The 13,809-nt window shown below is 38.1% G+C and overlaps 1 protein-coding gene across 20 annotated transcripts in view; it reads right to left on the bottom strand.

Annotated features, from left to right (window-relative positions):
* BRSK2 (BR serine/threonine kinase 2) overlaps window positions 1–13,809 on the bottom strand; it is a 535,565-nt gene that overhangs the window by 81,826 nt on the left and 439,930 nt on the right. For all 20 annotated transcript variants that reach the window (XM_089520942.1, XM_089520948.1, XM_089520947.1 and 17 more), the window contains exons 6-8: window positions 11,139–11,172; window positions 7,803–7,871; window positions 4,984–5,130 (exon numbers count right to left, since the gene is read on the bottom strand). In XM_089520942.1, coding sequence (XP_089377068.1) covers window positions 4,984–5,130; window positions 7,803–7,871; window positions 11,139–11,172 — 250 coding nt within the window. The remainder of the gene's footprint in view (window positions 1–4,983; window positions 5,131–7,802; window positions 7,872–11,138; window positions 11,173–13,809) is intronic.

Below are 13,809 nucleotides of genomic sequence, written 5' to 3'. Positions count from 1 at the left end.
ACTGGTCTAACATATCTTCTATGCAGACCTCCTCAACAAAACTATCATGTTTATTGTGTTGCAATTATATCCTTTCTTTCCTTCACAGCAATCAAGGCTGCTTCTGCACTGCAGAAATAATTCAGTTTGCCACCACTTTAGCTGCCATGGCTCAACACTATGGGATTTGTAGTTTGTTGTGGCACCAGAACTCTCTGACAGAGAAGGGTAAATATCTCACAAAACCACAAAAGACCCAGACTTCCATAGAACTGAGCCATGGTAAAGTGGTGCCAAACTGCATTATTTCTGTAGTGCAGATTGGGGCCAAATCAGTGTGCTGTGTATAAAGATCAATCAAGGTCCTCCTTCCAAGGCCTAAACTGATTCACTGTTGACAGACTTTTATTGAGACACAGTGATTTTATATTTGATACATGTTTTATACTGAAGAGATATTCTCACCTAGATATTGTGGTTGGGAATAAATTCATTTCTTTACCACTGTGTTTTTACTTTCAGAAACAACTTGGCACATTAAGAATTTGTTTGAAAAGTTCTTGATGGACATAAAGCAAGTATTGCTTTATGTCCATCAAGAAAAAAAGCACACTCATTAATGATTTGTAATAAGAGTGCAGATGACAGGCCCTTTACACATCTGCTTCTTTCCCAAGGCTTCCCAGATAAAATCAGAAAAACTGCCATCACGGCTGAGGTGATCATTTCAAAGCCAAACATGTCTGTAGTAGTTTACAAGCCAGAGGATGTTGCAAGGCACCTGAGTTAAGGCAGAGAAATTCTGACCCACCCTATAAAGCAAAGGTCTCCCTTTCATGTAATTTTAGGCTTTACCTTACACAGTCCCTCACTATTAGCTATGTTGGCTAGGGTTGATGGAAGTTGTAAGCTAAAAAATATGTGAAGTGTGACAGTTGCCTGCTGTTCCCTTCTATTTCTATTTCTTAAAAAGAAACATTTCAAGCTATATATTGTTACACTAAATTGTTGATAAATCATCTTAAAACATACTTAAAGCATTGTCATTAAAATATTTTAATGTTTAGGGTTTGTTTTTGTTTTTTTCTAGTTGTGGGTATGTAGTTTCCTAGGAGAAAAAATCAGCCTCTATGCATTTCAGGAGCAAACCATATTTATGAGTAGATAAATGGGGCTCAAAAGTACATTCCTCCCTAGCATCAGACTTCAAACTCCCTCACAATGATGTTTTCTCCTCATTCTGCTTTTTAAGAACTGCTGCACTCTTGAGTCTACTATCCATTCCAGTGAGGGCTCTCTGTTTCCCTCTAGAGTGGGACTACTCATGTCCAAAAGAAGAACTCTGTGCATGATCTTTGCTCTTCATAGACTGGCAGGTTGAAGGGAATGACTGCATTGCTTGGGTGTAATTTTAAGTCATAAGAGGTTGCTGTTGGCCTTTAAGCCACTGCATGTCAAGGACTGCCTACTGGTTAGGGTTGCCAGGTGTCAGGGCTTGGCCCAGAATCTCCAGTTTTCATGAACCATCAGCAGGCAGGAGAGGAGGGTGCATATTTTCTAAGCTTGGTGGGCTCAGCAACAGGGAAGCGGAAAGAGCTGAGTGCAGATCTTCAGTTCAGCTTGAAGAACAGCAGTTTGCTCCAATTTACAAGTCTTAAATGATTTATTGCTGCAACTTGCAAAGACTCTTTAAGAAGTCTATGAATTTAGTTTGCGTACTCTTTCCCTGCTACTAATTGTGGTCACAGAGCTCATACTCCATTCCACTCCACTTCCACTTTTTGCCTAGTAGTAGATAGGCTAGATTAAAAGTTCTTTATTCTTTCTCCCTAAATAAGTGAGAAGGAAGAATCCCCCTCTCATTTTCCCTTGATTTAGGAACAGCTACTTTAGTTAAATCTTTATTTCCAAACAGGGAGCTGTGAGTTCTCTCTCTTTGTGTTTGAATGAAATCTGAGCAACTGTGGTTGGTACTTAATCCATAATGTTTAACTGCATCACTGGGGCTGCCCCTAGACCTCAGGTGTTGGCTTGAGATCATCCTGAACTGACATTCCTACTACTGCTACCCCTGGAAGGACAGTACAGCACCCCCATTCTAAGTAGTTGAGAATATTTCAGGTCATGAAGGTGCAGGGATAGGGAACCTCTGCCCAATTCAGCCTGCCAGGCATTCTAGAAATGAGCAGGAAACCCTCTCTTATCTCCAATCAGTGATTGAGGATAAGAGTTTTCACAATTCAGTGCTAGAAGTTTTTTGTTTTTGTTTTTTACAAGAAGTAGTTTTCAACAGTTTTGCTGTTGCTGCAAAGAGGTTCCAGACTTATATCTGCAAAGTGGCATGCTACATGATGAAAATTAGGACTCTGTCACTCAGCTAAGTACTGTATCACAGAATTTTCAGTCATCATCTTCAGTGTGATACAACAGGGAAAATAAATAAAATATCGTTATCTGGGCTGCAGAGAGGTTGTGGTTTGTATCCTTGTGGAGGCCTCCTGAATGACAAGTTTAAACCTGACTGGCCAGCAAGCCCCCCTTTGGTGGATCTTTTTTCTTTTCTTTCGGTGGGGGTAGGGGTGGAATCTGTGAGGGGACTGGACAAAAGTATTGTCTATCTGTGTAAATGGTGTATGTGTGCTTGTAAAAGAGAGATATATACATCAATCCAGTATAAATGTGTGAAAATGTCAAGGGGCAACTCACTGTGGCATGCAACCCTTTTACTTCAGGCAGCACCAACCACCACTGATTGTTATTTGAATTTAATTGCACTGAAATATTATGATGATATCATACATGCCTGCTTGCCGCTGCCAAAAAGCTTCCTTCTTTTTTGTTCCAAAAGAGGCAGTAATTAATTAAAGCTTTGTTGCTTTTCATCTACTTTAAAGTGACAAAGAAGGGTTACAGGAGGGCAACTGATTCTGACAAGGAGAAGACTCCAGGCTTTTGCTGTGCAATGTAAAAGAGGGTGATCCTCACTGGGAATTAATCACATTCCTTCTGCCTTCATTTAAAACGCTGCATTAAAATGTGTTGAAGTGACAAAGGCATTTAACAGGCCATCCTAAAGGCGAATTCTCCCTCTGCTAGTGCAGAGTTTAATGCCATTTAGGAGATAATATTTCAAAACAACATGGCATTTTATCACCTGGCCCAGTTTAGCATGTTAACGACATGCATGACAAAAACAAGCTTTAGAGAAGTAGATCTCCCAGTATATGTATGCAGATTACAGAATGACTTGTTTCATGGCATTTGGTTCACACAATCCTTTGCTGGTTGCTGAAGCCTGGTTTATTCTGGCAAGTTTTGGTTATACAGTGCACCCTTCCCTTACACGGGGATCTGTTCTGGAACCCCCCCCCCCCATGTAAGGGAAAAATGCGTATGCTTGAGCCCCATTGGAAGTAATGGGGCTCGTTCCCGCAGCGTGCTGTGTGCATTGCAGGTGCGCACCATATTACTTCTTCCAGGGTGTGCCAGGGGTTTTTCTGGTGTGGCTTCCAGCCTGTGTATAATAGGGGTGCACTGTATATATCAGATGTTATATGGTTTGACTTTAACTGTTCACTTTGCCTGGAATCTTACTGGTACATTAGACTTGTAGCAGCACTTTCTACAGTGTCATGTAGTAGTGATGAGGGATGGCAGAATATATCTATCTGTTAGCTCCCAACAACCTATTTACCCAGTGCCTCATTTCCTGTGAGACCACTGTGTCTGCCACCTTTTCTGTCTCCTCCCTCTGCCTACACTGGTGTATGCTGGACCCTGATTCCTGGATGATTTTATTGAAATAGTAATTTTTTCATGGTATAAGCTTCCTGCAGTTAATCTTTTATACCAGAATGGTAGGGTATATGTGGGCGACTGAATTACTAACTATTGTTGTGTGCCTTTAAGTCATCTCTGACTTATGATGACCCTAAGGTGAACCTATCACAGGGTTTTATTGGCAAAATATGTTCAGAAGGGGTTTGCTCTTGCCTTCCTCTGAGGCTGAGAGAATGTGACTTTCAGAAGGTCATGCAGAGGGTTTCCATGGCTGAGTGGAGATTCAAACCCTGGTCTCTGGACGTGTAATCTAACATTCAAACCACCGCACCACACTAGTCCAAAGTACCTGGACGGCACCAAGTTGGAGAAGCCTCTCTTAATCTAGTGAAAATATATTTTTTAAAACTTTATTTTTATTAATAAATAACATTCATTAATTTGCATAAGAACCAGTGTTAGAAGAATCATAGACTTGGAAGAGACTGCAAAGGCCATCCAGTCCATGATTCTATGATTCTATGAAATGCAAAGAACTGAAACGTAGAGTTTGGAAGTAACATGTTAAACATAATGAGATTGCTTTTTGGGAGGATGGACTGTGAGGGCCAATATTTTTACTTTTAAAACACTTTTAAAAAGCAAGGCAAATGTTAGATTTTTTTGGTCACTTTGTTGAAATTATGTTACTTCTTACTTTTAACTATGGTCTAACTTATAAAATGTAATGCCTGAAAGTGACATGCTGCTTTTTAAAAGTAACAATTCCAAGCTCCTCTGAAACTTCTGCATGCTGGAAATTCTACCCAAGCTTTCACTGGTTTCTTAAATTTCATCTCTAGCTCAGTATATAGATCCAAATTTATCTTCACACAATAACTAGAACTTTATATTATTTAAACAATTAAATCAACTAATTTAAATCAAAATGCCTTTAAAAAAAAGAAGAAATGGTAATATTCTGCTTCTGTATTAAAATTTAGTTAATTGGCATTATCTAAAAATACATTCTTTAGACTAGCCTCCCCCAACTGGGGACTCTCCAGATGTTTTGGCTTGCAACTTTCACCTTCCCAGATTAGTCCCAGCAGATTAGCTGAGGCTGCAGGAAGCTTTGATCCAAAAATTCTGGAGGGAATCAAACTAGGGCATATCAGTTTAGAGAAAGGCAATGGGTGTTTTGGAATGCAGAACCTCTGAGATCTGCAATGGATGTCATCTTACCGTCAGCCGTTTCGAGGCATCCACTTCAATCATCCCCCGTAGGAGATTCTGACAGTCTGGTGGGATGAAATGTGGCATATGGAACACACCACGTTTCACTTTCTCTAGCAGCTGCCGCAAGTTATCGTCATCGAATGGCAGGGCACCCTGGAGCAACATGGCCAAGGGAGAGGAGACAAAAGTAAAAGAAACAAGAAAAGAAGTGAGTAGATATTGAGCAAATCCCAAGAAAAAGACAGTGGAGAAAAAATTTGAAATATTAAGCAGTTTGGAATATACACAAAGACTGAGAGAAAGAAAAAAAAATCTAGTGTCACATATCAATATTTTTTTAACTATTCCAGCACAGAAAATAAAGCCTAGTTGGTGTGTAGTTAATTATTTTGAATTTTAATTAGCCATTAAGGAAAAGAACATAACCATGACTGGTTTTCAGGAAAAGTATCCATAAATACAAAGAACTGCTCTGTTTCAACAGAACTGTTAGTTGTACTTGAAAGGATCTGGTCTGCTGGCAGTTCTCTTGGGCAAAGTCTTAGCAGAGAATGTGTGTATTTACTCTGCCATTCTAATCTCCTCTAGATATATTTATACCAAACACTAATAGTCTGCTGTTCAGGATCAGAGTTTTTCACCTCAGAATGTCAAAAGGCCAGAAGGAACTGTAACTGACAAGTATGTAACTTGGTTTCATGAGTAGTAGTAATAATAAAAAGTATTATAGTGTTTTTACTCAGAATATTCAGTTCAGAGATTCCAACTCCTTATTCCAACTCAACAGCTGGATCTATTTTTCTAATATATACTGTTTTGAAGTTAGGCGTAATCTCCAATGAATGTACAGTCCTCAGTTAACCTAAAATTAAGACGACAACCCACTAGATAAAATAATGGCAAGCTCAGAAACCTATGTAATATTAAGTAACTGGTCTTTTTCTTATACTTGCCTTTAATATCCATGTGTGTGTGCTATCTGCATTTTTTAAATAATGAGGAAGTGAAAAGTCATACACTATTTTTGTAAATAGTTTTAATTATATGTCCATACATCTGATTTATATTACATAATTTAAATCTGTCACCAAAATCTGAATAGTTACAATTGTTCAGTAACATCTCTGGCATCAATACCCTTGATCTGAAAACTAAAACAACAACATTCAAATACTACTATGGGTACAATCCAGAAGTATAACTAGGGCATGGAAATGTCCACAGTTATACTTAGATAATTAACGCAGCACAATAATACTTCAAGGCATAAAACTCATTGTTTTGGTATATCTAGCATGACACATTTATATGCTTTTATGTATATATCTTGAGAACTAGCATGGTGTAGTGGTTTAAGTGCTGGAGATCATGGTTCAATTTCCTGTTTGGCTATGGAAACCCATTGGGTGACCTTGGTGAGTCACACACTCTCAGTCCCAGAAAACACTGTGATAGTTTCACCCTAGGAACATTTGAAGTCAGAAATTACTTTGAAGGCACACAACAACAACAACAACAACAACAACAATAATGTATATTCCCCTATGACAGATAAAAAGGTTAATATGGAGAAGAATACTGAGCTTCCCAGCAATGATTTTGAGATTTACATTTTTGAAGTTACAAGTTCATAATACAAAAATATCCTGCAAGTTCTTTTTCAGTTATTTTTATTATTATTATTTTATTTTCCTATATCCCACCTTTCTCTCAACATAGGGACTCAAAGCGGCTGATTTCTCTCACACGCACACCCTAGTATGAGTGAGGCAGGGGGAACAGAGGTGCTTCTTGATATTTCTAATGTAACACCACTGAAATAATACTTTAGTAACAAGAGATGTGGTGGTTAAGACGCTGACTCTGTTGATTGCAAGATCGCCAGATTGGCAGCTTGAGGCCCAGGTGTCGCATGATGGGGTGAACTCCCATCACTAGTCCCAGCTTCTGCCAACCTAGCAGTTCGAAAGCATGCAGATGCAAGTAGATAATTAGGTACCACTTTGGTGGGAAGGTAAACAGTGTTCTGTGCAATCATGCTGGCCACATGATCACAGAGTCGTTTCTGACAATGCTGGCTCTTCGGCTTAGTAACAGAGATGAGCACTGCCCCAATGGTCGGACACGACAACCTTGTCAATGGGGAATGCCTTTACCTAACAATACAACACATACTGTTGTATCATAAAATTTACCACAGACTTAATACACGATTACACCAGTATCCTGTGTTCATAACCCTTCATGTCATCAGAATTGAGAGCCGGGGGGGAGGGGATATCAAAGAAGGTAATCCATCAGGCATGTATTTTTCAGATCTGAACACTTGAGTGGTAAAGAACTGAAATTATTAAGATTAACTATTAAGATGATAAAAGCTCCACAAAATATCCCTTTTCACAATCTCATTTGCCTTTTGGAAGCTTTAATTACTTTGGACAAAATAATTGCTACTTACGAAAAAGTATCTGGCTGATGTTGACAATTTACATAGAGAAAAATGAATCATGGGATTTCATTAATAGTGGATTGTCTAAAAACACCCTCAGTGACAAAAACTAATCCCCATTATAAGATAATTTAGAAAAACGTTTTCACTTGCTAAATCCTTCCATTTACGCACGGATCAGTATTTCAAAGAAGCGGGAAAATATTTGTCATGAGTTTCCACTGTGGGAAAGATGCAAATAATATAATTTGGGATTTACAGAGGAAAAAGAAAGAGAAGAAATGAACTCTTCAAATATGCAGATGACATCAAGATCTAACTGTAAAAAAACAGCAAACTTTAAAAATAATAATGTGCAGTGTAGATGATGACTCACCACTAACAATGCAAATAAAATAACTCCACAGCTCCAGACATCTGCTTTTCTGCCATCATATTTTTCTCCCTGTGTAAAATGCAAATAGGAAATGTCACTGAAGGTTGTTAGAGAAGGAACAATAAAAAGTTCTCGTCTGTCCCAACAAATAAGAATACATTATATAAATCTCAAATATTGCACAAAAGATGGTTCTGTGTTAAACTGCAGAATACCTATGGTGCATCTATCCAGGTATGTTATATCATATCTGTGCATCTTTATGTGGAGACTGAGGAGTTTTATCAGACAAGGGAAATTGGAAGTATAATCCAATGGCAATCCTAATGCAATCATGGGGTTTAACATTATTGCGTGATAGACTACCACACGCAATTTCGGGCAATAAGAAGTCAGTCCGAATGCAATCATGTGCTTTCACATTATTGCGTGAGAAGTGATCACATGCAATTTTGGGCAATGGCAACCTATTTTCGGGCAATGGGAGTTCATTTGAATTCACGTAAATTCACTGAACTAGTGAATTCATCTGAATGCGTTCTGGCCCCACTTTATTTCATTCGAAATTAAGAGAAATTCCTCCTGTGTTATAAACTCCTGAGGTTGCATCTACATTTCAGAATTAATGCAGTTTGACACCAGTTTAACTGCTATGGCTCAATGCTATAGAATTCTTGGATTTGTTTTTTGTGAACTGTTCAGCCTTCTTTGTCAAAGAGCTCTGGTGCCACAACAAACTACAAATCCCAGAATTCCATAGCATTGAGCCATGGCAATTAAAGTGGCATCAAACTGCATTAATCCTGCAATTTAGAATTAGATGCAGCCTTAGTCACTTACACCTGGTTGAAAAGGAAAAGTGGATGAGGAAAAAAAAATACAACAATGGTAAATTCTGAGAATGGCCTGGATATTCTGGTGCGCATAGTGTACGCACATCATGAGGGAAAGGACACAAGAAAGTTATAGAAAATCCTATACAGAACCTCCAAAACTGGCGCATAATGTACAACAGGGGTAGGCAACTGTACAGGAGGTAAGTACTGTTTTTTCTCTCATGATGCACTTGTTGGTTTCAGCATGCCACAAGTGAAGTTAATGTCACTTCCCTTCTATGCAGGGGGACAAACATCCTCCTTTTCCCAGTCATGTCCTACATTTCAACCTTCTGTACAGGAGGAGTTCTGAAACATCTTCCATTTTGACCATGACAAAGAAGCACAAGTTTATGTTTATATGTGTGCTTTTAGTTTTCACTTGGTAATTTTTTTTAGCACACCCTACATTTTATCGTGCCTTGTCTTCCTATGTGGTTAGGAAATCTGGCCACCCTGATCCCTACTGGCATTTTGCCTGATTTTCAGCCATTTTTCTTTTTTTTTTTATCTTCTTTTTTTTTTTGGGGGGGGGGGAGCTGCCACATTTGCAGGTGGTTTGTGGGGGCAGTGGGAAATCACCTGAAAATGGCCATCTGTCGGGAATGCTTTGATTTGGATTTCCTGCATGGCAGGGGGTTGGACTGGATGGCCGTGCGGTCTCTTCCAACTCTATGATTCTGTGATTCTATGAATTAGCCCCTACACAATTGTGAGGGTGTCTTGGAACTTTGGCAGACTTCTCTGCTCCTTCAGGGGCCACACCTAAGGGTTCGAAGGTGCATGCAGCTCACAGGCCAGACTTTCTTCACCACTTAATGTCAAAGATCAAGGGAAAATTTTAGAAGTGTAAAAGAGAAAACCCAGAAATTTGAAACCAACAATGCCTTGTTACTTTTTACAGTGCTTTATAAATAAAGGTTAATAATAATAATAATAATAATAATAATAATAATAATAATACTTTTTAAACTATCCCCTGTCAAAGAACTTGGATAACACATAAAGGCAACAACATCATATGTAACTTACTGGGTTTAATTACGGATTGCTCTTTTTTGCAAGTATGGATTAACCAGCAATAGTATTACTTTTCTGTGTAGCATGTAATATTCATTTATTCTTTTTTTATGAGGAGGCTTTAAAAATGCTTTCTTGGACATTTTGAAATGTTACTATCCCTCCTCTTAATTCTGGCCATTTTTTTCACCTTTTGGAATGATTGTTGTTGTTAAAAGGAAATTAAAGTTAAAAGGGCAATAGAGTGGGCAATATAATGAGTTACCTTATAATTTCCTACAGTGATAAAAGCAACACGTTACATTTTGGGGCTGTGCAATGAGCTATATAACTATTTATTTTTAAATTATAACTGTCCAAAAATAACTTTTCTACTGTGAAACAAGGAACTATCTAGGGAACATGGATGGGCATCTGTCGCGGATGCTTTGGTTGAGATTTCCTGCATAGCAAGGGAGGTGGACTGGATGGCCCTTGTGGTCTCTTCCAACTCTACGATTCCATGAACATTAAGAATCATTGGGTTAAATCCAATTGTTAGTCCCAACTAGAGTAGACCTAATGAATGAATTATTTATTAAGCTGATATTTATATAAACTTATATAAACCCCTGTGATCAAGTGGGTCTATGCTAGCTGGGACTATCAACAAGATTTAGCTGACTGTGCATCCTTCCTTATGATCTGAAGATTGCATGATTCTGGAGATACTCAATACTCAACATCTGAAATGTCACAGAGATTGCGAAGATTCAAGGCTCCCAGTTCTTTCTTTACAGCACTTGGAATTAGTTATATTTGCAAATCATAACATTATAATTGAATTCTTTGTTGCCGGTATAAATGAAATTACTAGTCTTAATTAAAGGAAACCTACTGAATCAATTATTGAATTATAAGTTTATGTATATCCCACTAATTCAATTCTAGCAGAATTCTGGTAGAGCATTTATATCTAGCACACTGAAGTTGTGAAACCTAACTTTACAATTGTTAACTGGGTTTCCAGATGGAATATAGTAGCCTTTTGGTTACAAGTCACCAGGGGTGCAAACACATAGCCCTAAAGGAAGGAGACAGCTATCTCTTTTCTTCATTGGTACCAGTGTATTCAATGGTACTGTACATCAGGAACGGTATAGGAAATTGTGTGTCATTTTTCTTAGATGAAGTCTGGGCAGGCAAAATGGGATCCTCAAAAAACACTGAAAATAGAATTCAAGCTAACAGCTGTAGTGCTTTCAACTGCTACTATTTTTCTGTAAAGATCCTGTCATTCCGAAAAGTTGTACAACTTTTGTATTGCAGAGATAGGCAGGCAATGTGGGCAAATATTTTGTGACATTGTTACGAACCATCCACCATTCCCCTAGTAATAGCAGAAATCAAGTTTGGCTGTTTTGATAAGGAATTTCAAAATAAGAATTTTAAGCTCACTTACCCGGATTACTTCTGGACAGGCATAATGTGGTGACCTGAAAGGCAAAACATGGTCCAGTGAGTGCAAGAGTCTGCCTTATTTGTAATTATTATCTGCATAGTCCTTCAGAGCCAGCTATGTCAGTAGACCAATTGCAGGAAATTCCAGAAAACATCTAGACTTGGGGTAAGGAATTCCAAGTACCAGAGTGGGGTGGAGGGGTTAATAATAATAATAATAATAGTAACAACAACAACAACAACAACAACAACAAGGAAACCAGCAAATTAAGGATGTCAGATATCAGTCTGTTTGTTATCTTCCTGCTTGCCCATCTGCCCAAGGTACTTCTCTCTCCTTGGGTCAAGGATCTCACAGATACAGAAGCAACTATGCCACTGTGATGTGTATTAATCAGGACACTTCCTTTATGATTTTTATCATCAGAGAACAGAATATATCCTAACCAAGGGGAAAAGTGAATTTTTGCTCTAAGAAACTCAAATTCATACTCTTCAATGGCACTGTCTAATATCTCAAAACAATATCTTTCTTTTCATTTTTTAAATCAACCATAATAGCTTGAGGAGCTGCGATTTCTACATATGGCCCACTGCAGCTGTGATTTAAAAAACTGGACAACAGCAACAACCCCCACCACCATAACATGTGCTCAGACTACTGTTTGCTGCTGTGTTCCCTGCCTAGCAACTAATTGAAAAACAGTTCCCTGAAATCAATTATTTGTTCCAACCTGCCACATAATTTAGCATCCTAGAAATTATACAGCACCAGCTATTTTCTTTACAGCCTTCATTAGAAGCTGCCTGATAAAGCATGAGGGAGTGAAACAATTGTAATAATGTATGCAGATCTCAAACAACATTCTTTTTACCATCATGGCTGATTGGTAAGGCATGTTTATTGTGCATATACTCGTATGGCAGATAGCAAACTTGTTTGGAAGGCATGAATGTTACACATTTATGTTAAACATTTATGAATAGATCTAGAATTGGCATATGGGCTATAGATTGGCATGTGGAACTAGATTGGCCAAGTATGGAATTATGGAATGTTAAAGCACATAGTGCTAGGAATTAATTCCTACAGCAATGCTATTCAGAGTGGTATCTGGGGACTGGTGCTGGTCCATGAGCCATTGGCAGCCAGTCTGCAGTGAATTTCCAAGAAAGAAAGAAACAGCTGTATTCAAGAAAAAAGCCCATCCAGTGCTCATATCAGATGGCTTAAGAAGCCCTGGTTTACAGTATCATTTATGTATTAACACTGAGCAGCACTGAATTTCCAGACTATATTAGAGGTGGCATTGGAGACACATAAACCGAATCACCCACTTGTTTAAAATAAAGTTTATTAATATAAAACATACACTATAAAATTCTAAAATCAAACATACAACTACAATCAAGTTTCCAAATGATAATCAAAAATTCTTCAAAATACATCAAAGTAAATTTCTTAACTTTCTAAATTTCAGCATATATATTCCTTTCTATTTTTCAATTTCCTTCCTTTCTTTATCTTGCACAACCTTCCTTAATCCATCCTTCCATTTCTACTTCCCCTTCCTTTCTCTTTCATTTATCTTCTCTCCTTTCACCCCTCTCAAAACTTTCTCACTTCTCCATCTCTACCCTTCTTCTTTCTTTCCTTACCCCTTCTCCTACCTTCACTCACATACTCTAACCATCTTCCAACTTTCTTTCCTCCTTTTGTCTATCATACTTACTGACTTCCTCTTCCTTTGATCTCTGTTCTCCTACTTCATCCTTAACTCATGTTCTATCACTAAAGTCACCCACTTTTAAAAAATCGAAACACCCATGGTTTGTAAGCTTGTAATCTGGGGTAAATTGGATCACAGGGGAAGGGATTAAATATATCCCTTCCCCAAGGAAGAAATAAAAGATTTAAGGAAGAGGAACATGAACCAAGACAATAACATGGGATATGGTATAAAAAACTTTCCACAAAGGGTTGTGAGTCTAAATCAAATTGCTGAACTTTTTCTGCAAATGTTTTCATTCAGAACTCATGGGAGAATATGTAAATGGATCATCTGCATCAAATCTTGTTTGTCCTTTATGCTGAAATAAACCAATCTGATATTATTATATCCATAGAGCTGTACAAGTGATTTGAAGAAATTCCAACTAACAAAGTGAATCAGAATGACACTCTCTGATATGTTTTGGCTAAAACTGGAAATCTGGACATCAAAAATATGTGGGAAAAGGCCAGACAGCATAGCTCACATATGACTGTATGAGGAAAGCACCAAGTTGGTATGATATGGAGGGGGAGAAAGGGATCTGGGCTTTGGTTATTGACAACTCTGTCATGCAAACTGGGGCAATAATCTTACCAGCATTCTCTAATCACAGTGTTTATGGGGAGAGACTATATGAGGCCACTGAGATTATACAACCAATTGTTTCTTAGTTCATAAAATAGATTTAGTTTTGTGTTAGTAAGAGATCATGGTGAGGACTGGGTGGATGTTATCTGAGCTAGACTCTTTTAGTCTTTATTTTCTTAATTTCCTTTTATCTTGCTGAATAGCCTAGCCTAATCCTTTTTTAGCCTTTCCTGTTAATTTGTCTATTTAATGCTCTGTCTGTCTTTTAGATAATGAAACATACTCTACTCCCCACCTCAATGCTGCTAC

Source organism: Sceloporus occidentalis, unplaced genomic scaffold, assembly GCF_023333645.1.
Source record: "Sceloporus occidentalis isolate IW3139 unplaced genomic scaffold, rSceOcc1.0.p SCAF_4, whole genome shotgun sequence".
NCBI classification, from domain to species: Eukaryota; Metazoa; Chordata; class Lepidosauria; order Squamata; family Phrynosomatidae; genus Sceloporus; species Sceloporus occidentalis.
The sequence above is the reverse complement of the archived record's forward strand: the minus strand, read 5'-3'. Positions and strand labels throughout refer to the sequence as shown.